The 24,796-nt window shown below is 40.2% G+C and overlaps 1 protein-coding gene across 7 annotated transcripts in view; it reads right to left on the bottom strand.

Moving 5' to 3' along the window:
• Positions 1–3,920: 3,920 nt before the first annotated feature.
• The window catches only part of Ak4 (adenylate kinase 4), a 67,124-nt gene continuing 46,248 nt past the window's right edge, over positions 3,921–24,796 (bottom strand). For 6 of the 7 annotated variants that reach the window (XM_071617920.1, XM_027949542.2, XM_071617919.1 and 3 more), the window contains 3 exons: positions 13,847–14,019; positions 10,432–10,550; positions 3,921–9,311 (listed from right to left, as the gene is read on the bottom strand). In XM_071617920.1, coding sequence (XP_071474021.1) covers positions 9,197–9,311; positions 10,432–10,550; positions 13,847–14,019 — 407 coding nt within the window. In that variant the 3' untranslated portion in view covers positions 3,921–9,196. The remainder of the gene's footprint in view (positions 9,312–10,431; positions 10,551–13,846; positions 14,020–24,796) is intronic. The other variant, XM_071617921.1, reaches the window with a different exon arrangement.

Below are 24,796 nucleotides of genomic sequence, written 5' to 3'. Positions count from 1 at the left end.
TAGGCATGCATCCCTATATTTTGCTTTTCTTATTTAGGGAATTTTATTGTAACTTTGTTAGATCATAATAGTTGTCTTCTATAGTTATTGTTTTCCCACTTTTTCTTCATTTTATCTTCACTCTCTGGGAAATTTTCATTCCATTTTCCATGTTTCCTTTGCACATTCTATTGAATCTGTACTGTTTATCTTACAATTGAATTTTCAGGATCATTGTCTTCCTTCACTTTCCTGTGCTCAGTGAACTCTCATTTCACATCTTGAGTGTTTTTTATCAGTTGAAGAATTTTGGTTCTCAATTTTTCTCCTTATTAAAGTAATTTTTTGTGGATTTAGGCCTGTTGTGTTCATTTTCAAAGGGTTGAATTATCCAGAGCCAAGTATTTCTACAGATGGGGTTGGAAGAAGGATCAAGTAGCTCACTAGATTTCTTAGGTCAAGAGCACCCTCTTCATTTGATCCACTGAAATGCATTTCTTAACAAATAGCATCTTTTTCTAGGCAGTGGAGGGAGGGGAATGAAGGAGAGTTTAATGTATGTCAGTTTTCATGAAACTTATTTCTATAGGACTCTTTAATTTATACTAAATTCTTCTTCCCTCTTAATCAACAAATCTCCAAGAGATTACTATTCCTTTCAAGTTACCTTGTTCTCTCCCCAAAGCAGTGACCTCTCAAGACTTACCTATTAATCAGGTGTGGTAATTCATACATGTAATCCCAGTGACTCAGGAGGCTGAGGCAGGAGGAAGTTCAAGCCCAGCGTCAGCAATTTAATGAGGCCCTAAGAAACTTGGCAAGAACCTGTCTCAAAAGGACTGGCAATGTGGCTTTGTGGTAAAGAACCCCTGAGTTCATCTCCAGTACCAACAACAACAACAACAACAAAAAGAAAGAAAAAGAAAAAAGAAAAAAAACATCAACAATAAAAAACTATTTAAAATAGATGAATTGTGGATAGGGAAGAGGGGTGGGAGGGAAAGAGAGGAGGCAGGGGATTAGCAAGGATGGTGGAATGTGATGGACCTCATTATCCAAAGTAAATGTATGAAGACACGAATTGGGTGTCAACCTACTTATATACAAACAGAGGTATGAAAATTTGTGGTATATATGTGTAATAAGAATTGTAATGCAAAAAAAAAGTACATGTATAAAGACATGAATGGCATGAACATACTTTATATACAAAGATATGAAAAATTGTGCTCTATATGTCAATAAGAATTGTAATGCATTCCAGTGTCATGTATTTAAAAAAAAATCAATTAAATTAAAAAAAAAAAAAAAAGAAAGAAAAACTATTTAAACAGATATTTAAACTCCTTTGCTTCCACAGTAGCAAGTGACTCTAAGTCACCATGGCAGAAATACTGTTCTTAGTATTTCTCCATTTAGGATACTATTCTCTGGGACCTACTATATTCTCTTTTTCCCAAATAATTCCTGTCGTACTCTCCACTTCTACATGGGCTCCATAGCTAGTCCTACTGGTTTCAGGTATTTTTTTTCCCCACTCAAATGAAATGGGAGTTTGCAGTATTCTATTTCCTGGTACTGTGGTAGATATGAGTTAATTGTAATTTTATTTGCTCTTTGTTGATCTGCTTGGGTTTTGGGAGATGCATAGAAAGATTCAAATTAAAGCACCCATCATTGTCTTCAGAATGCTCATTATCTACTCTGAATTTATAAATACCAACATTATAAACTTTTATATCACAAGAACACTAGATAATTGTTCTTTTTATTGGCATCATGGAAAAAGAGTTTGTTATACAGATCAAATATAGAAGATGGTTCTTTTAGTCTCTAGGCAACTTCAGCCAACCTCCCTCTCTGATTCTGTTGAACTGATAAGCCTCCATATTGTGATGGACGCATATAACGGATGAGTCCAAGGTGGTCAGTATGTTCTGAGATGGTCAGTGTGGCAGGATGGTTGATATACATGACAGTGGTCAGTGCATGTGGGCCATTACTGTTAAGACAGTGTTGAGTCTGTCCTCACTAATCTGGATATGGACTATTCCTTTCTGTATCCCTGATTTCCTTTTGTTAAGGAAATCATATTCTCTCTCAAGGTACATGACTCTTAATGGAGAAATGCAGGGTATTAACTCCTGATGGAATAAGAGACTGAATTTTTCCATGGGATGCTTCTCAGGCTTGTTAAAAGGACTGGCCTCAGGATAATGGCTAGGAGAACAGCTAGCCACAAGACTGCTCAATTCCTACTCACCTCCAAGTGGCAAGGCTCCCCACCCCACTCCTTACAGTCCTGACCAAGGGCTACCAAATGTCAAAGCTGCTTCAATTATGATCCCTTGGGGTCCTGGGAAATGAGTCAGAATGAGGAAGAACAGCAGGCTAATCATGAGTGAGCAGAGGAGTTAAGTCTTCATTCTACCACTTATTGGGTAGGCAGTCTACAGAAAATAATTTCTCTGAGTCTAGGGTTCATCATAGATAGCTCCTACACAATGACTGGCCTATTGTCTGGCTTGAGTAAACTGTCAATAACTGTAACTATTATCTTTCATTATTTATGCATATATGTGTATGGTTTTCACTTCATCATTGGATGTGACTATTCAGCGACTGATGTTAATATGGGAATTACTACTGCCATTTGAACACAGGGTTGGGGGAAATTCAAGTGATTTAAATAGGTAGTGCTGATAAATTACACAGAATTCTAAAATAGCTCTGCATTCCTTTGTTTTTGTCAGAGTTGGAAAATCTTCCCATCTGTTAACTCTACAAATCCTAACCCTGCATCTCATAGATATCTAGTCACCAAAATCCTAGTTGCTACTTGCTGCTTCTTATTGAATCTGGAAGTCGCAAATGGGTCTGTAACAATCTACCAGCTTGCCAGGTGCACCAGCTTGGGAGACTAAAGCAGGAAAATTACAAGTTCAACACCAGCTTCAGCAACTTAGTGAGGCCCTAAGCAACTTAGGGAGACCCTATCTTAAAATAAAAAATAAATAAATAAACAGGCTGGGGATGTGGCTCTGGGTTCAATCCCTGGTACCTCCCTCCCCCACCCCCAAAAGAATTTGCAAGCTTAAAGTTTAAATTACAAAATAAGTTTTCTGCTTAGAAGTGACACAATTTCAGTGCATATTTCAATGGCCAAAGCAAATTACATGTCCAAGCATGAAGCCAACAGTGCAGGAGTGTAAAATCCTCCCAAAACAGGAGGGAATGAATGTGTGCATTTTAATACAACAGCCATGCTGCCATCATATCTAGCTCCCCTTTTCAGGGGTGTGGAAGTCTAGAACTTGTTTCTCTGACTCCGCTGTCAGCTGGCTTCTGGCTGGGTTCAGCTAATGGGAAGATCTGCCAGGGTGGGGAAAGGTCAGTGCATTTCTCCCCCCTTCCCTCCCTAACTTAGGCTCCTCCAGCAGATCTTTGCTATTCTTCTGTGACTCCAGCTCCCCCACTGAACAAACCTGCTCCGATATCCCTTCTACCGAGTAGCCCCAGAGGCTCTGACCTGAAAGACATAATTTGATCCAGTCTCCTAATCTGTTAAAGGGTTAGAATCTGCTCACATCGTGCAATTGCTTTAAGAATAAAACTGAAGATAGACACTAAAATTTGTAATGAATAAAGTGCTGGACGAACAAGGAACTTATATATGGTGTAGTAGAAAAATAAAATGGGACTGGGGATTATAGCTCTTGGTTTAGGACCTTGCTTGCCACCAACTGTGTTCCTTAATTTCCTCATCAACAAATTGAAGATTACTGTTGATAATATGTAGTGGTTGCAGAGTGGCATAAAGAAAGCCATTTGTGAAAACCAATATTGTCAAGTGTGAACAGCTATACGAATATTAAAGGAACTGACCAGTTATAAGCAGAAAAAAAAACTTTATTTCTATCAAATTAAAAAGTATGAATCAATCTTCAAGCAAGATAACAACAAAAAAAATCAATAGTACAATCAACAGTTAGGAGAGCATATACGGAACAGAACAGGGTTAGCTGCTCTGAACTGAGCACATACACCAACATCCAGGGGGAACAGCTGTCACACCAAGGAGAAGAAGCACTCTCATCGTAAACACACGACTTCTGGGAAACTCCGAGCTGACATTTCACAGGACGGTAAACGGAAGAGACAGGTCGTTGTCGCCGGGTTAAAAACAGGCTTGAGCTTGAGAGGGATCACAGTGAAATGCCATTATAACTCAACAGTCTCCCCAGAGATCTGTTCATCTCAAAAACAGGAATATATAAAAATCAGTAGTACAAATTCTCATAAAACTAGAAAAGTCCTCTGAGCCCTAATATTCCTTGGAGCATAAATAAAGAGTTCATTTTTCATTCCTCTACTCTTTTCTAAGTTAAATACAAAATAGTTTGTTCCCCAGGGAGAATCTAAGGTGGGCTGCTCCTTTGAAAAGTTTTAAACAGGAAACCTTTCATTTAAAGAATGACACTGAACTTCCTCGAAGAGCCTAATTGTTACCAGAGGAAGGAGTTCGTATGCAGGACGGTGCCTTTTTGGAAGTGTTTTCTCCTATCTCTCTCGCACACACCACACACATACACACAACGATCAAACTGAGGAATATCCTGAAGCATACTGATAATGGCATTTATTCTGGCAAGAATTGTGCAATTTGGTACAAGAAAGATAAGGTATGGCATTTATGAGCAATTTACTTTTAGTATGTCTCAAATACAGAAAGCAGATTTTCTTTCATAATTAAAATATAGCCTCATGGTTTCCCAACTCTCACGCTGCACGTTTCATCTGGAAACCAGGCTGGGTCTGTTATATATGGAAAAGAATGACAACTTATGACCAGACCACATTCTCATATCAAAAGAATGTGTCCATATTGGGTTCTTCTCTGGAGACACCAAATAGACCAGGAGTTACTCAAACTGGAGGGAAAAAAGAAAGCAACTCCTAACCATGAACAGGACTTGACCTTATGAATTGCCTCTCTCGCATATACCAGAAAAGACACTGTCAGTTAAATGAAAGGTAAACAAATGAAATTCATCTGGTGGATATGAATGCCTCCTGAGATCCTATAACCCAGCAGAGTACAGAGACATATGCCCTCTGCATATACAGTGTGCAACTACCGCCATGACCCACTGAGTACAATTTTCCTGTCTCAGCATGAGAGCACCAGAAGAGAACAAAGTTTCTAGGAGAGGGCATATGCATTGGTTTACCTACTCAAGAGAATGGGGAATTTAAATTAGGGAGATGTACAGAAAAGACCCTTCGGAATTTCCCAATAAATCCCTATAAGTACAGGTAAGCACATGTCTCACTCTTTAAGTACAACAAGACAAAATAATCAAGATAACATCTGTCACATTGGGTAACTGTTGAGGATTTCCTTGGATATTGCATGTAATGCACTTAGCACAGAGAAACTGCTAAGAGCGCCTATACCCCAACACACTTGGAAATACACAAGTCTTTATGATTAGCAAAAATCCCCAGGGGCTTAAACTCCTTAGACAAATAACTAAAGTCAAATATTGAACTCTGGTTCTGGTGAACTAAATTTTATAAAAAAAACCCTTATGTATGGGTTTGTGCAGGCATCTTTTCTACCTGAAATTACACTGTCTGAATACTACATAGCACCTCTAAGAAGTCACCCTCTCCCACCGCTATTTTTACCTTTTCCTCTCCCTACCAAACACAGGGGTAGGCCTTGCATGACACAGGGGCTCTTTTGAGCTACAGTGCTGAGAGTGGCCAAGGGAGTGATCTCCAGGAAAGGAGGACAGGACAGGATGTAAATCTCCCCTGGTTACTGCCACAGTCACTGCATGAGAAGTGGATGGCAGGCAAAGGCGTGAATTTGCATTCGGAGCAACACAGGGATGATGGTACAAAAAAGTCAAGAGTTGCCCTGTGTTGGGTGCTGGATCACTATTGTTTCCTTAAAGCACTTTCAGAATGATTATTTACCATCAAGGCCTTGTTTGAGGGCAGGAACGAAGGAAGGATTTGTTTTAATTAAGAAGAGCATGTCTGGAGAGCCCAAGGAGCTCAGGCCTGTGTGTAGGAACCGTGGCCAGGGAGATCTCAGGGGGTAAAGGCTCCTTAAGGTCACAACACATTGGACACCAAAAGCCAGGATGAGGACCATGAGGCTGCCTCCTCTGCCCATCAGCCTGCTTTAACCACCTTTTATTTGTAGAACAGAATTCAGAGGGGAGGCCCAAGGGCTCGGACACTCCTCCGGCATGCAGTTACTGTAATGAATTCTACAGCTTCTGATATAAGGCCACAAGCAGAACAAAGCAGGCTCAAGGCTCTGGGTTGCTTGCAGGCAAGACATAGGTAGCTAACATCCAGGGAAAATGTCAGACTTTGAAGTCAGGAAAACCTGGGTTTGAGTCCCGGCTACACTATTCAATGGCAGGGGAACCTGGGCAAGATGCTTCAATTCCCTGATGCTTACCTTCTTTGTTTATAAAAGAGGGATCAGATCTAGCTCAAAGAATGCTAGAAAGTTTCATGAGATGTTTGTAAACGTCCTATAAAATGCACATTTCACTCAGCAGAACTTCAATAAATGGTACCTACAATAAGTCTGCCTTTGTGTTGGAAAATAAACACAACAGCAGTTTTAATTTTCCAGTAAGTGGGAAGTCCATTAGGATGATGGAAAGCAAACTGAACTTAAGAGCTGGGTAGAACCACAGAATGTGGGGTCAGGTCAGAATCTGAAAGACCATCCAAACTAATCTCAGCTCCAATGTGAAGGAACTACAGGTATGGCATTGGAAGGAAAACCAAGAAAAGATGTCCCTTTAATTTTACTGTTGTCAAAATAGTTTCAACCCAACTTTGATTTTATAAAATCATAAGAAAACTAGTGCATTTATTGAAGAAAACCAGAAATGATTTTGTTGTTGTTGTTTAAAAGGCCATTGAACACGAAACAAGCTTTGTCTTTTCCAAGTCTGTGGAAAATGTGTTAATGTCTTGTAAATCTCATCTAGCAAAAGGACCCGCAGGTACTGGGCAAGCTCTCCAACAGCAAGCACTGTGGAGGCTTACTGAGAGAGACTGGATAACAGCTATAACTGCATATTTAGCTGAGAGGGAGGAAAGAGAGAAGGATGGAGGAGCAGAGTACACAATCAGGGATCTCACCATTTCCACTACCCTAAAATTCTAAAGGCAATGTCGACATTAGGGAGGAAGTGAAAAAAGGAGTTTGGAGATCACCGTACTTCAAAAACGCACACACTTTCCTCTTCTGAGTTATCCATAACAACCTGAACTCTACTTTTCCTTTTCCTAGTTTGTAGAAACCATCTCCATGGAAACACCAGTTTAAATTGTGCAGTTTTCTCCATATTGGATGTGTTTTTCTCTATACCTGGTTCCCCAGGAAACCTGAGCTTTATCTACATGTCTGATTTTCACCCCTTCCCCATCATCAGCCCCAAATGCAACTCTTATAAAGTGCTCAGAGTCAACATAATAATGCACTCAACATTTCACAGACCTGAACTAGGCAATTGCATTGGAGAGAAAGTAAACAATCTTGTTTTTTCTGTGATCGAGAAGATGAGGACACTGGTCTGTATTTCCACTAAGATAGCCAAGGAATATTCATATGAAGGGACGAAGGGAAATATGTAAGGAAGATGGGTTTATTAGCACATAGGTAGTGAGCTGACTGGGGATTCACGAGATACCTTTAGAAAGTAAATGATGTGTTTCAACACCAGTAAAGTGCTGGAATTGGCTTCTTTTTTTCTCCTCACCAGTATGAAGGTTTAGCCAGAAGTCATTCCCAGGAATAGTAAAGGACACTCCCTGGGGACAGGCATGATGCATGAAGGAAGGATACATATTTTTAAGGCAGCAGGAATAAACTTCATTGTTCTTTCCAAAAAAGAGCAAGAATTATACAAGGTGGCCACCAAGTCTGGAAACCAGGAAAGTCTTTTAACAAAGGACTTATTGATACAAGGAATAGCAAAATATTAAGATCTTTATTTCTAGGCTATATGGCCACCCCATAGACTGCATCTTTGGAATGGGGGGATGGGGGGTTGTAAAGCTGTCAAACTTAATCTAGATACAGCTAGTGCAATATTTTCCTCAACCCCACAAGGCTCTGTTCCCTTTAAAGACTATTTATAAATCGGCTTGGATCACTCACAGAAGAAAAAACACTGTCACCATCAATATTTAGCAGCATATTCAAAATTCATTTTGTTGTCTTGAATAAAAAGCTTAACTATTCTATTAGTCCAGTAATTCCATATGGTCTTATTTCCTCTATACACAAAATATGATCTTCCAACATTTCTATAGATTAATTTTTGAGGATTCCAAAAGATTCAGCGGGGGAGGTTCTAATTTTTTTTCACAATAAAATGAGCAGAACAAGCCCATGAGAATCAGACCAGCATTTAAATAAGACCCTCTGCATGGCTCAGTTCATGATGCATGAAGAGATTCAATGTAACCCCTAGCTCTCAGTTCATAAAAACAAATTTGAGAGGGATAAATGCAGCAACTATCTGTATTATTTAATAGCCTCTATTTAATATCCTAAGATGAGAGAAAACAGATGTAAGAAAACAAATCCTTTCATTCCAGGATATCTGCAAAGGAGGGACACCATGGAGCATGGATGAAAGGCATTACTCTTAGCAGGAAAAAAAAAATGAATTGTGAACACAGTCACTCAAGAGAAGCAACCACTGAGAGCAATAAGCTTCAATTCCACTGTTACGAGGGGGCACAAAGCAGAGAACTGTGGCAAAGCCAAGACTAGAGTCCTCTGAATTCTCGTGTTTACTGGTTCTGTGTTTCAATACCTTGGAAGGGTGGGGAGAACCAGAGACCACCGTCATCACATGCAAAAAGAGGCTATTAAAGCAACAACTTGGCTGTCCAAACCCAACTAGAGTGTAGGTTAGACACCTGAAATCTAGCCTGCACTGGCTTGCTTGTGAAGGGCTTGACAAGTCCAGAGTTGCCTTCTTTTGAAAGACAGAGGAGGGCCTCTTCATGAGCCCTTTCTATTTACTAGTTTTCCTATCAGTTCACCATTTACACAGAAAAGATGCTGTAAGCTATCTCAGCTGACTTCTAATTTGGACATGGCATCAATGTTACACACATGATTGAATGAACGACCACATCTTCTTGGTTCTTCCATGGGACAGGCTCAGTAGGCTTCTTTGGACTGAATAGGTGTGATCTTGTTGGAGAACAGTGTGTAAACATAAGGCCAGATTTTGTTCGTCTCCGTCCCAGAAAATTGGTGGAGCACTCCTCGACTCCTGAAAAACAAAGTCCAACAGACACAAAGGCATTTTTGGTTTCTTTTAACACAGCATTAGCACAGATAAAGTCTGGGATACAAAAAAAAGCATGATTTTGTGGTCTCTATCACACGTCACACTGTCAAAACTTCCCAGCTTCAAATTTGGGAGGCCTCTCTTGGGCACAGCTAAACAAGGCCACTGGCTTTTGCAATTCTGGCCTGCTTGCATGATGCCACCTTGTGTTTTGCCCTAAAAAAAAGGATAATGTGACAGGCACAATCCCAAATTTGCCTCAAATAGACTTTTCAAAAGCAGATCACTGTCAATCTTTGATATTCTAAAACCTGTGATACTTATAAAAATCAGACATGGACCACAATATGAATCTTAAAATGATCAGAATATCAAATCTAAAGGTTTGCTAAATGGGGAACTGGGGGATCTACAAGGTGAGAAGTTGGTTATAGCAGAAGCTGTAAACTGCTATCCCCCAAATAGCCAGCATATCTGTTTGTCTTGCATGTCGCTTAAAATTTTTTAATTTGTTGAAAGATTAAAGCTGAGATGTTTTTCTTCCAAACAGAGTCATATTTCTGCTTCTCCTCAAAAATGTCACACTGTGCCTGTGTGTCCCCGTGGTGATGATGATCAGTCTAGGTGCTGTACAGTTCAACTACATGGTTTAGCACATCTCCCCAGTGCTCAGGATAGAACTGAGGCCCTCACCCACACAAGGCAAGCAATCTATCAGTGAGCTACATCCTCATCCTTAAGACTCATACATAAAACCTGTCTGGCCCTGGTGGCCATTTGAATTTGCAAACCCAAATTCCTGGTTTTGACTTTTCTTTGTTAAATACCTTACAAACACATCTATGCTTAATCTTCTGTCCAGATCACATACTTATGTGGAGGGATTCTTATTTTATAAACAGTTCCAAGATTAAAAAAAAAAAAAAAAGTCCTAGACTCCTGGATTCCCAGGTACAATTCCAGCATTTCATCCACTTTCAAGGGAGACAATGGACCTTTATCCAGCTCAGGAAACATTTCCCTGCCTCAGTACAATGTCCTTCCCAGTAGTCTCCAAATACTTTTTAGTTGATCCTTTGCCATGAAAATAAAGCACACTTACTTGTATAGTTCAATGACTGGTTTGGCTGCATCTTTATACCGTCTTAGCTTGGCAGCAACCGCTTCAGGCTTATCATCCTCCTGCTGGACGAGTGGCTCACCTGTGATGTCATCAATTCCCTGAAACCACCAGAGAAACCAGTTAGTACGATGAACCATTGGACCAATCCACAGGTCAGAACTTTCCTGTGCAAACCCATGTACTCGCCTATGAGTAAGTACAGCTGGGAGACAGTGGGCACTGTGAAGGGAGTTGAATAAGAGCTAGTGGTTGCACAGTGTGTTGACATTATTTTGAGAGTTGGCATTGAATCTTTTTTAATTGTCATATCCTTCCAAATATTGTCCACTATTGTTGATAAATGAGACTTCCAATTCAATTTAAATTCCAAGCAACCTCCCCAACAAAAAAACCTTTGTTGGACAATGTCACTCTGGCCTTTTAAATATTTAAATATTCCTAAAACTGCCTCATTTTCTAAAGCCTGAGTGTTTTTTTTTTTAAGTTGTCAATGGACCTTTATTTTATTTATTTATATGTGGTGCTGAGAATTGAACCCAGTGCCTCACACATGCTAAGTAAGTAAGTGCTCTACCACTAAGCTGCATCCCCAGTCCCTAAAGCTTGAGTTCTTAATCTGGAAAATAAAACGTTTTAAATAACCAACTTGATTGTTTAGGAAAAATTCTAATCTCTAAGATGACATCTCTGCCAGCTTTCAAATTACTATGGAGCCTCTCTGAAATTTATCTTGGGTTATTTTACAAGATCAAATAATGACATATCTAAAAGTATATTAAAATAATCATGACCCAAATCAGAGACAGCATTCTTAGAACTGAAAAATTGTAATTTAAACAAACACTGATTTTTCGTATCTTTTAATCTCCCTAGGAGGCACACCTATTTACATGGAACAAAATGGACACATTGGAATGTTGCCTCTCATGTCCGTAGCTACCATTCATCAGGGGAAAGTCGCAGGAAATAAATCTGTCAAAGGCAGCTGGAGCAGAACCAAAAAGCTCAGGCAACTCAAATGAATAATCAGAAACTGGTCAAAAATTTGAAACACACTAAAATTCCATTACAGCTCAGGGTCTCGGGGACATGACATACATGTGTGATTTATCGGTGAACCACATAATTATTACATGTGTATTCCATGGTGGTTAACTGACATGACAGGAGAGCTGGGGATGGGACCAGTCTGTGCATCACCTAGATTTCTCTCTTCTTTATTTCACATGTAACCACAATGCTCAAAATTCATAGAAGGGTTCCAGTAAATACAATACTACTCCCAGAAAGACCAGGATGACACTAGGGCAATAGCATCCCTTCTTCCTGGGAAGAGGGTTGGTAGAGTTGGCCAGGTTAGCACTTTGTTATCTTTGGGAATACCACTATAATAGTCTGGGAAAGTAACTCAGTAATAAAGCTTCTCATTTTTTATAGAATCTGCACTAGTAGATCTGGACAAAGTTAAGATGTCAGGTGTTGTGGTGGACTTCAGTGGACTTCCTATCTATGTCAGAACTCCTTGTTTTTTTCTTCCCACTGTTTATTTTCCTAATTGTAGCCTGTTAGAGTTAAAACGAAAAAAGGATCTAGCCTGGCGAGGCAGCACATGCCTGCAGTCCAGGTTACTTGGGAGACTGGGAATAGCCTGGGCTATATAGCTAGACAGTGTCTCTAAAATGAATGAATGAGTGAATAAATAAAAAGGGACTCTAAGGAAGGTATTACAGAACTATTTACACTTTTTGAAGAAAACTTCAAAAGGAGTTTATTGCTTAACCTAAACGATCAGATTTCATTTGGGATATTACTATTACCAGCCAGAAGTGGGGGCGGCATCATTAACCCTGGAAGTGATTTTCTGTAGTAATTACTATTTCCATTTATATTCAAGTCAAGGCTTTTCCACAAAAATTAACCCAGTAAGACATAATGCTGCTTTTTCCACCTTTGGAGAATACTTTGGATAATGACAAGAAATACTACCTACCAACCAAGAATAGGAGTTCAGTGTTATTAGACTAGATTAATGCATTAGTTCAATCTGTATCAGGAAGTTAGTTTTTAACATAAAGATAAATTAGAAATGGTTTATATCAGGGGCTGGGGGTGTAGCTCAGTGGTAATCCTTTGTCTAGCATGCCTATGGCCATTGGTTCAATTCCCAGTACAGGGCAGGAAAAAAAAAGTCTACATCAAAAAAAGAACCATTATGCCAGGTATGGTGGTTCACACCTGTGATCCCATAGACTCAGGGGCCTGCGAAAGGAGGATTGCAATCTCCAAGTAAAAAATTAAAAAGGACCAAGTGGAGATGTAGCTCAGTGGTAAAGTGTCCTTGAGTTCAATTCTCAGTACAAAAAAGGGGTGGGGTGGGGAGGAATTACCCTAAACAAATGTGTTACAGTATCATTACAGCTGCCTACTTTTATACCATATAATTATTATACTGAGTTTTTATGGGCAATCTTTCCATTCCTTAAACGCTTCTCCCCTACCCTCACACACATCAGCTGTGACCCCACTCCCTTATCCTGTCCACCCCAGCCTCTTTGCCAATGTAGGATATTTCCTTCAAAACTTACTCCCTGGCCTTTCACTGACAGCATATCTACACACTCAGATACACATAAAGATGTGGACACTGTTTTGCAAAAAGGAGGCCATTCTGTGTGATTTTCTTGTTCAATGATAATTTCAGGAAATTTCTTCCTATCAAAAAGCATTGTGCTACTAAGTACTCTTTTGTCCTTTTTTGGGGGGGGGCAGTCCTAGGGATCTGATTATTCTTTATATTCTTAGCTGATATGGATGTCATATCAATTTATTGGACCAGTTCCCTATAGATGAACATTCTTTGATTTTTTTGGTCATTACAAACAAAATTTCACCCTATATATGACTTTACCTGTTTTAAAAAGACTTTTAAAGAGTCTATTATACTTTAACAAACAGAAAAAGAGAGTGTTGTTTTTCCCTGATCCCCATCAGCATAGATGCTGTATTTTTAAAAATTTGCTGAGTCCAGTGGATCTAAAGTGACATTCTATTTGTTACTTAAGTTTCCCTTAGTCTGCTACTGAATTTGAGTACCCCCTACCCACCATCCTGTGGTACTAGGAATTTACCCAGGGGTGCTTTACCACTGAGATATATCCTCAGCCCTTGTTATTTTTTTATTTTGAGACATGGTCTCACTAAGCTGCCAAGCCTAGTCTCAAACTTGCAATCCTCTTGCCTCAGCCTCCCAAGCCACTGGGATTACAGGCAGGTACCACTGTACCAGACTCATGTAGTGTTTTTTAACAGTGTATTCATGTCCTCTATTCACTTTTTAACTGGAAAATTTTGCCTTTTTCTTGCCAGATTGTGAAAGCACTTTGTATATTCTTACATGCACATGAGGTGGGTTGAAGTCCAAATTATAGACTCTTCCACTAGGAGGGTGAATCCAACGTCGACTGAGACGATCTTTAAGTGTTTCAAATGGAATGTTCAAACTGATCACTAGATCCAGGTCACAGATTTTGTCGAGGGCTTCAGCCTGTACTATTGTCCTTGGAAAACCTAAATGTTGAAAACACAACAAATGCAAGACATGACCCAGTTGGTCCTTCAAACATTTTCAATGACTTAACAATCAAATCTACAAATAATCCAAAAAGGAGCTTCAACCAAGAATTTATATATTTAAAACAACAACAACAAAAAAAAAGAGGGCTGGGGATATAGCTCAATTGGTAGTGCCTCACATTCACAAGGCCCTGGGTTCAATCCCCAACACCACCAAATAAAAAAAAAAAGAAAGAAAGAAAAAATTATATCTACACCCATAAGTTTAATATTAGAAGAAAACACTTCAGTTAATAACCTCATGGCTATATAAGGAGTCACATGACTGACAAAAGTAGAAAGTGCACTAAACTAGAAATCATTAAACAGTGATTTTACTTGATACTTTCAGGAAATTTGGTCTAGTTTGGTCAAGTCCCAGCATTACTCTTAACTACCAGTGTGACCTCAGGCAAGTTATAGCACTCCATTTTCTCTTTGTTGAAGAAGAGAAATGACAAGTAGTTATGTTGTGTCCTATCAGCTCTAACAGCCTACTTGTACATTATTCTTAAGTTACCACAAATAATTATATACTTATATTTTAAGGCATCAGTGAAAGTAGGATCCTTACTAACCTTCACCTGCATCTGCACTTTAACCAAGGTAAACACTTTAATGTAAAGCATGGTGATGTAGTCAACACTTCCCTATTGTGTACCTGAAATATGCTGAATCCTTTTATTTTTTTATTCATTTATTCTTTTGGGGGGGGCGGGGGAGGGGTACTGGTGATTGAACTCAGGGGCATTCGACCACACCGCCAGCCCAATTTTGTATTATCAGAGACAAGGTCTCAGAGTTGTTTAGCACCTCACTTTCACTGAGGCTGGCTTTGAATTCGAGATTCTCCTGCCTCAGCCTCCGAGTCGCTGGATTACAGGTGTGCCACAGGCCCGGCTTATTTATTTATTCTTAAGAAATGAAACTCTTAACTGTGCTGGACAGGCTGGCCTCAGATTCTGGGACTCAAGTGATTCTTCTGCCATAGCCTCACAAGTATCTGGGACAACAGACATGCCACTGCACCCAGCTTATGAGAGTGAGGGTCATTTTAAATGTTCTCACCAAGCATGAAAATCATACCTATTCCAGGTTAATTATTAAGCTTCACAATGTATAAACATAGGAAAACAATCCATTGTACACCTTAGCTATTACTTACATTTTATTAGTCATGTATTCCTCAATAGAGCTGGGAAATGTTTTTAAATAATAATACACAATTTAAGCTGTTATTTTGAAAAAAAAAATAGTATTTTAAACCATTTGGAACTGGGAATGGAAATCAGTGGTAGAGCACTTGCCTAACATGTGAGAGACCCTGGTAGTGCCTGGTAGTGCCCCCCAGTACACAAAAAAGAAAAGCTATTGGGGATACTCCCCCAAAGTTATAAATTCTTCCTAACTTTGTAAATGTTGGTAAATAAGCAACAAAACTAAAATTTGGGCTCACAGTCATGACTTCTTCAAATTCTGGGTGAGTTATGTCACATGATCCCGAATTACATTGTTGCTGCTGCCTCCTTGGGATTGTAACTACAGATTTGCCTGGGGTAGGACTGCTCATTAGTTATCTTTTTTTAATTATTTTTTTTACTTTTTGGAGTGCCTTTATTTTATTTGTTAATTTTTATGTGATGCTGAGGATCAAACCCAGTGCCTCACGCATGCTAGGCAAATGCTTTGCCCCAGTTCTGTAGTTAACAGTTTGTCTGCTCTAGCAAAAACCTTTCTGTATCTAATGTCACTTCTTAAAAGTCTTTACATCCTAGTTAGGTAAAAGAACCAGATGGATAGAGAGCTGGAAGGAAATATAGTAAGAGGTCCGACATCTAGCCAGGCACAGTGATGCACATCTGTAATCCCAGCAATTTAGAGGCTGAGGCAGAAGCATCGCAAGTTCAAAGGCCAGCCTCAGCAACTTAGAGAGATCCCGGTCTCAAAATAAAAAATAAAAATAACTGAGGATGTAAATTCAATCCCCAGTTTAAAAAAAGAAAGAAAGAAAAAAAATCAACATCCAAAGAGGAAATTTCTTTTAATTTTATATAGAATTATTATTATATATTTGCATTTTTAAAAATTTGTTCTAATTAGTTATACATGACAGCAGAATGCATTTCAATTCATTGTACACAAATGGAGCACAACTTTTCATTTTTCTGGTTGTACATAATGTAGAGTTGCACTGTTCGTGCAACCCTACATGTGCCTAGAGTAATGATGTCCATCTCATTCCACCATCTTTCCTGACCCCACCCCTGCCCCGGGCCAATCACAGTTCCTCCATTCTCCCTATTGTAACCAAAAGCTCATTCTCTGACCCCAATGCCAATTTAATAATAAGGACACGGTTTTGAGGGGGGAAAAAAGGTTTGCTAGCAAAGGAGAAACACAAGGACTCCTGTCCCAAAGATTGTGACTCTCTCAATCAGGAGGGACAAGGGGTTTACATTTCAGGTATGCTCTGGTAGGGGGTCCCGGGGTGCCCAGATGGTGTTAGAATTCGCTTGTTGATTTGGGAGGACTCATTTCCCAGATCCTCAGCAGGCATCTCCTCCCTGTAATGGATGTGTTCAAGGGCAATTAATTAGGGGAAGAAAAGATATCACTGTCTCCCTAATCTTGTTAGGGAGGGGGACAGGGGAGAAGAAAGAGAAAAAAAAAACTTAAAAAAAAAGCCTTAGTGGCTGGGGTTGTGGCTCAGTGGTAGAGCGCTCGCATGCTACCTAGCATGTGTGAGGCACTGGATTTGATAATCAGCACCACATTAAAAAAATAAAAGGTATGTGTCCATCTACAACTTAAAAAAAAAAAGCCTTAGAGCAATGAGGGCTACATTCAGAAGGTGAAGGTGAAGGGACCACCGTTACACCAGGCCACTCCCCCATTATGGATCAGCATCCACATATCAAAGAGAACAATTGGCCTTTGGTTTGGGGAGGACTGGTTTACTTTGCTTAGCAGGATTTTCTCCAATTCCATCAATTTACCTGCAAATGCCATAATTTTATTCTCTTTTTATATTGAGTAATGCTAAATCATTTCAAATGAGGATACCATTTCCATGGATCTTTCCATCATTGGAAAGTTATCAAGATGACAACTTAAGCCAGGCATGGTGGCGCATGCCTGTAATCCCAGCAGTTTGAGAGGCTGAGACAGGAGAATTGCAAGTTCAAAGCCAGCCTCAGCAACAAAGAGGTGCTAAGCAACTCAGTGAGACCCTGTCTCTAAATAAAAACTTGGGAGCTGAGCAGGACAGCGACTCTCATCACACAAGAATAGGACAGAGGGTATGACTCAGTGGCTGAGTGCCCCTGAGTTCAATCTCTGGTAGCCACCCCCACCCTCAAAAAAGATGACAACTTAAAATGTGGTATGAATCCAAGTTGATTTCAGAGTGTTTGTTTATAGGGCTGCATGTGACAGACGCCACACAAAGGCTGTCCCATGCCCCTGCTTTGGGAACCTGCTGTTTTGCCAGCTACTGCTGCAAACTCTTTCCACTGTCCCTCAGAGCCTTCCTCACTGCCTATGAGCTATCCACACTAGGTCACGCTTTCTTGTCACGCTTTCTTCTTTCTCCAGGTAATCCACTATCGCTAAAACATCAAGACAACAACTGGAGCTTGAAAGATGTCCATCAAAAACAAACAAGATCATCTCTACACTCTTCCCAAACCCTGGCCCAATCAAGGAAACACATTTCCTAAAATAAAGGTATCCAAAATTACCTCACGTATTGCAATATTTCATTCATTCTATTTTGAGGGATATATTTGATAGGAAATACAACACATTTGGTGATACTGTATGTGTACATAATTTATACCTAATTAGTCATGTATTAATCATTTAAGACAAACTCAACTTTTTACTGTTAAGTATATACAAAGAATTTTAAAGACGACCCTTCTCAACCTTAGTCCCAGCCCTATGTTCTGAACAAACTAGCTACTACCCTGACTAGAAAACAGTGTTCTTTATCCTTTAGAAAGTCCGAGAGCTGAAAATGAGGCATCAGGAAAGAATAGGGGAACTAAAAATACAGCATGAATCCCTTCAACAAAGAAAAACTCAAATCTGACTGTCTTTCTTGCGTGATGAGTCGCTGTCCTGCTCAGCTCCCAATTGTCTCTGACCTCTGGGGCCCTCTGGAGGAGGAAAACACAATGAGGTACAAAATAAGCAGAACTTAACTGACCTAGAATTCAAAAATATGTTAAGTAGTGCCTACCTATTGAGCAATGACATTCAGATCTGCTACTGAACAATGGGAAATACAAAAACCTTGGAGTAGATAAAACAAGACATATCAGATCTTCAAGGGTTCTATCTGATGGGATATCAAAATCACCAAGAAGATTTAAAAGAAAAAAAAATGATTGTGAATGTTCAGATTCTGTCCCAAGCCTTCCTAGAGTGGAAATCTCAAACTGAGATAAAAACTTAGGTATTTTTTTTAAAAAGTTGTTTAGGCAATTTTAATAGCTACCCTGGATTGATTTAAGAACCACCAAACTTCTCAGCAAGAGTATGATATTAGTGATTGTTATCAAGCCCATTTCTGGCAAGTTTGACTATATTTCTAAGAAAGTACAAATAACTTTGAAGAATAAGAACAGGATGGTGGGAAGATGGGAACTGGAAAGGAAGGTCCCAAACAGACAAAAGTCTCCAGATTTGCTAAGGCTCAGCTAGCTTAGTCCTGTTCAGGCCATTCCTGTCTGAAGAAACACAGATACTTGTGAATGCATTACCTCAAAAGAAAGCAGCATGGCAGGGGAGGGGCCTTGGTAGTGAGAACAGTGGACCAGAAGTCAAAGATCAGCGTGCCTGTGACTGTTTCCAAGGTAAGGGGAAGCAGCTTTATATCAGACTCACATGAGCCTTGGTATGAAATATGAGTGACAGCTCTACCTAGTCCTAACAGAGAATTCAGCAAGTTTCATCCTCTCTCTGATCCTTTGTGTCCTCAGACGTAAAACAAGGGTGTTTCAGTTTGCTAGAGCTACCACAATAAAGTATGCCACAGAAAGGATGGCTTGGATAGTAGAAATTTTGCTACAATCTGGAAGCTAGAAGTCTGGGCCCAAAGTGTGGGCAGAGTTAGTTTCTTCTGAGGCCTCTCTCCTTGACTTGCACAGAGGCTGTCATTTCCTGTGTCTTTGCATGGTCCTCTTCCCTCTGTATGTATGTATCTGTGTCCAGATTTTCTCATAAGAGCACCAGTCATATTGGAATGGGGTCCAACCTAATGATCTCATTTTGACTTAATTACCTCTTTAAAGATCTTATCTCTAAATATGGTCAATGGAGGAGGAATGGGAGGAGGTGGTGGTGGTCTCACAAAGACCATAACCAATGGTAATGTTGGGGATTGACTGCATCCTGTGAAAGGTTGACCAGCCCACAGTGAGTGCTCAGAAGGGGCTGCTGCTGCTCAGGACAGCAATTCTCCTAGAAGCTCCAAAAAGTGGCAGAGGGAAAGGTCCCCATCCACCAACTCACCTATTTGATTCCTTTTCTGAGATTTTCTAAGAGTTCTGGGAGTCATCAGTGCTCTGTGCTCTCTGCCACAATTACAGTTCCACACTTGTAGTTACTGGTCACATGGACTCCATGTTCTGGTTCCCACCCACTTGCAAGGGAGCCCGGCCTGGGCATGGCATAGCTGCTACTTCCATTCTCTTCCCTCCCAGTGGTTTTCTATTAGTCCCTTTCATCCATAACTTACCAGGTTTTTTAACAGGAAAGCTTCTTAATCTACTTTCTTGACCTAGTTTCATACCTTATCACAACAAACTTTTATTTATTTGAATCTCTAGACTGCACAAAGACTTAGTCCCACCCAGGAACCTTGAGGCAACAATGTGACGTAACTTCCAAGGAGCCCAGGCACATGCATGCTGCACTATGATCAAACATCCAAATCAAGAAAGTTCCAGAGCTTTGCATTTTTTTCCATTAGTAAACACTCCATGTTTAGACACATTCACACAGACAAGTCTGCTTTGGGAGAAAGTAGACTAAATTGCCTTCAAGTCCATGATTCAATAATTTAGCAAACAGCCTTTAGTTATATTGTGATCTTCTGCTTATAATGTATTTCTCTTACTTCATATCAGTCCTGTGATTTGGGTAGAACAGAAACCACCACCTTCTATTTAACAGAAAGGTACATTTGAAATTGTTTAAGTGCTCTTTCTATTCTAATATGCTGCTGTTGAAAATTCCTAAACTGTCTCTCTCTTCTACCAAAAGAATACAACATCACTGTGGGATCCATATGGTCCCAACTACCATTTATTGGGCATCCTTGATGTGGCACGTACCTTTTGTGAAGAGAAAGGCCTACCCATCAGGGTCCTGCCCAAGCGACTGTGCTTTGTTGTCCATCTCCATATCAGCCACACTGATGTCCTACTGTTCTCAAACAGGCAAGCATGCTCCCACCTGAGATATTTATAGTTCATGCTTGCTCTGCTATCCACATGTGCTCAGCTGTTAAATCTTGGCTTAAATGGTACCTCCCCAGTGACAGATTCTCCAACTACCCTGTCAACTGTGCCTCTGACTCCATCTAACACCTCTACTTACCTTCTATTATTTTTCCTCTTTTCTTCATAGTATTCATTAATCATTTGTCATATGATACAAAATTTACTTTGTGTTTCTACTCCCACCAGAATGTAACCTAAATGAGATCAGAACTTTTAAAGTTTTTATTTGCTAGTATATCCTTTGTGGCTAACAGTGCCTGACACATAGTAGGCGCTGAATGAAGAAATGAATTGATAGCTATTATCTCAAAAGTCATAATTCTGTAAGGTGGGCATTATCCTTATTTCAAAATTGTAAAAGCCAGGGTCAGATTTAGATTTGACAACTGCTATGGGTCTCCACCATCATATACCATGTATTCACCATGCTATCTTCCTCCTGAATAGAGAACCGCAGACTGTGAGAAGCAGATTCTCAGATAAGGAGAAATGGCCAATCCTGATGATTATAGTAGTTAGCTTACAAAATGGCTTGGGAAGCCCAAATCCTGCATGATTTCCAGGAACTGCCTAGTCCAGTGCTGGAGGCAACAACAAGCCAGACCTTCCCCTCGCCCCCCCCCCCACACACACACACAACACACACATACACACACACTAGACGTTCTCACATCTAACTTGTTTCCAGTCATAATGCATGGATGCTACAGTGCCTGACCTGGAACACATGATTAGGGAATGTAGCTGAACAGATAAGCTTAACTGCCCAGGACATCCAGCCATGCCACTTGCTCACTATGAGGACTCTACCAACTTGACCTCTCAGTGCCTGCAAAATGAGGATGATGACACCCAACTCAAAAAGTTATTGTGAACAGAGGATTAATATCTAAAATATATGAAGATATGTCAAGAAATTTGTAATGTTTTGAACAACCCACAATAAAAATTTAAAAAATAAAAAAAAATAAAATAAAATAAAATATATGAAGAACTCAAAAACACTTCACACCAAAAAAAATCAAATAAGTCAATTAGTAAATATGCGAACGAATTAAGCAGTCACTTCTCAAAAGAAGAAACACCAATGTCCAACAAATGTATGAAAAAATGTTCAACATCAGCAATTAGGAAAATACAAATCAAAACTACACTGAAAGTTCATTTCATACCAGTCAAAATGTCAGTCATGAAGAATACAAATAATAATGAATGCTGGAGAGGATGTGAAGGAAAAGGAACACTTTTACACTGTTGGTGGGACTGGTAAATTGGTACAACCACTATGGAAATCAAATCAGAATGCAGGTTCCCAAAAAGACTAGGCATGGAATCAACATATGACCCAGCTATCCCACTCCTCGGTACTTATCCTGAAAAATTAAAATCATCACACTATAGTGATACACGCATACCCATGTTTATAGCAGCACAATTCACAGTAGCCAAAGTATGGAAACCAGCTGGGGTATCCATCAATGATGAATGGATAAAGAAAATGTGGGATATACACACATGGAGTTTTATTCAACCATAAAGACAAAAGAAATTATATCATTTGCAGGAAAATGGATGGAATTAGAGATCATCATATTAAGTGAAATAAGCCAAACTCACAAGGTTAGGGGTCGTATGTTTTCTCTTATGTGTGGAAGCTAGAAAGGAAAAAGGAAAGCTGGAGGGATCTCATGAAAATCAAAGAGAGATCAGTGGGGGAAGGAGACCAAAGGGTGGGAGGTCGGAAGGGAGGGAAGAAGCAGTGGGGAATGATATTGGCCAAAATATACTATATATTGTGCACTGTGTGCATGTACAAATAACGTAACAACAAATCCCATTCATATGTACAATTACAATGCACCAATAAAAAATGTAGCAAATAAATAAATAAATAAATAAATGGAAAATGAAAAAAAAGTTGTTCTGAGAAATAAGTGCATTAGTAAGTGCCAATTGCAGAATGGTGGCTTGGGTTTGGGCAAACGACATGGGGAGGGAGAAGGCACATGGGGCAGCAAGCCAATATTAGTGGAAAATGAAGGCAAAGTGGGATTAAAGGTTAAAAAAAAAAGACAAATAAAAAATAGCAGGGCTGATAACCAAAAGAGACAGGGTGGATAGAGATAAATTTGAGCTTTTATACAAGGACAAAAAGAGGCACTGGGGAGACAAAACAGCATCATCACCACCATCAGGCAACAGGATATCTTAATGTAGCAGAATGAGCCTTCTTAGTAGCAGAAGAGATAAAAAAGAAAGAAGCTTCCTAAGGGGAGACCCAGGTCTTCTTCAGGCAGAGGGTACAGAGTAGAGCACTGGAGAGCACGGGTCCCTGGAGAGGGGGTGGGGAAATATTTAAGGAAAGAGGATTCCAGAGGGCACAGTGAGGAGGGGAAATCAATCACTGAGGGATGGCTCACCTTTTTGTTCATGACCAGGCATCAGCGTCAAAAGGCAGTTAGAAGTGACAGAATTTGAATAGCATCATTTCAGGGCAGGTGGAGTGTCCTGGACTCTGAATTGGTCACAGAGCCCTGGGAATAGGATGGAACTCTCACTGAGGTTTAGGGTGCTGTTACAGGTCTGGGGTGTCACAGTTCTGGAAGTGGAGCTCCATCACTTTGGTTGGGCATAAGGGCAAGGGCTCCAAAAATGGGCGGCAGAAATTATCTGTCTGTGAGATTCTTAAAACATAAAGAGTACTCAGCCTAGATTCTATCTTTAAAGCCTCAGGGTCTACAATATGAAAGAGTGTCCTAAATTATGGATTCGGTATGGCACGGTGGCTTTTGCATCTTCTATGTTGATATATTGTGTTTTGAGTTGGACTCAACAAACCACCAAAGTAGTTCACAAGTGATAGTCACATCAATCAGCTGCCAAAAGCAGAAAGTCAGAAAAGATGCAGAGAAACCCACACTTTTTAAACCAGTTGAGCACAGTGTCATTATCCAGCTGCTACTCTAGCTATGGGCATGTATTGCTCTAGACATGTTGGCTTGTAGCCCCTATGAGAAGGGGGAGCACTGGGGCAGTGCCCAGGACACAGTGAGATCCCCTGTGGGCAGGGATGAATGGCCAAGTGAACCAGATGCACACTCGAATTTTGTCAACAGGTGGCAGCATTTATAATTTTTCCATTGAGAGAATTATAAAAGGACTCCTCAAAGGCCTTCTATAGGACTGAGTAGCAGTATTCTAGCTTCCTTAATGAGATAGCTTATTCCAAGTAAATACATCCCATCAATTGTCCAAGAAGTGGAAAAGTCAACAGCTAAAGTAAAACAAAGACGTTTGCCTTCCTTCCGCCCTTTAGCTGCACAGATGGGGCTGCTCCAGGGCATGTCTTCATCAGGATCGTGGAATATGTGCCTCAGGCCCCCACATAAAGCTGTCCCTATCCTTCATCCCCTCATCTGCCTAGAAACGCTATTCTGGCCCATTCATTCCAACAGCCAATCCAGGTTGAAAGCTGACATTTCACATAGTTGAAATTTCTACTGAATCTGTCGCACAACTGCTAATTATAGAGCTTACAATTTCTGTTTTATAGATTCCCCAAAGATTTACTTGGTGCAGCAAGATGTTGCTAAATTCCCGACTGGTACTGTGTTCCCAGCAGTGCTGACCACTGGGCCTTGGCACTTGCTCCTTCCAGCAAGTGCCAAAAATCTGAGGAAGGGTCACTAAAGCAGGAGGTGCCACAGCAACGAGCTCAGGCAGTGAGGGGAATGGAAGTAGGACGCATCTGTTTTTCTAATTTGAGACTGCATTCACTCCATGGGGAGGTGCAGAGCCAGAATCCACTGCCACATTCCCAGGCAGCAAAGCAGGCCATCCGCCTGGTGGAAACAAATGGAAAGTCCTGAAGGGCACCATCCAACATCCGCCTGGAGTTGGCAGCTTGTGAAAAGACCAGATAATATCATCCCCCCCCTTCCTGTCTCCATTAAGGTCTGCAGCCAAAGGGCTGTTTCCGACCACCCATCTCTTCCCAGCTGTTGTGAAAGCAAGAACCCAGTTACAAATGCAAGCCAGTGTTCATCACCATTAATCACCAAACAATGGATTAAAGTTGAAAAACAGGTGGTTATTCTTCTCCAGTCTTTTCTGGGCCAAAAGTTCAAACTATTCACACCAACCCAGAATCCTTGAAATTCATTGCCTCCAAAGCCTGTTCCTAAGGACTTTTCTCTCTCCTATCTTATCATGACCTCATCTAT

Source organism: Marmota flaviventris, chromosome 10, assembly GCF_047511675.1.
Source record: "Marmota flaviventris isolate mMarFla1 chromosome 10, mMarFla1.hap1, whole genome shotgun sequence".
In the NCBI taxonomy this organism is placed as follows: Eukaryota; Metazoa; Chordata; class Mammalia; order Rodentia; family Sciuridae; genus Marmota; species Marmota flaviventris.
Note: the sequence above shows the minus strand (reverse complement) of the source record. Positions and strands in the feature narration are given on the sequence as shown.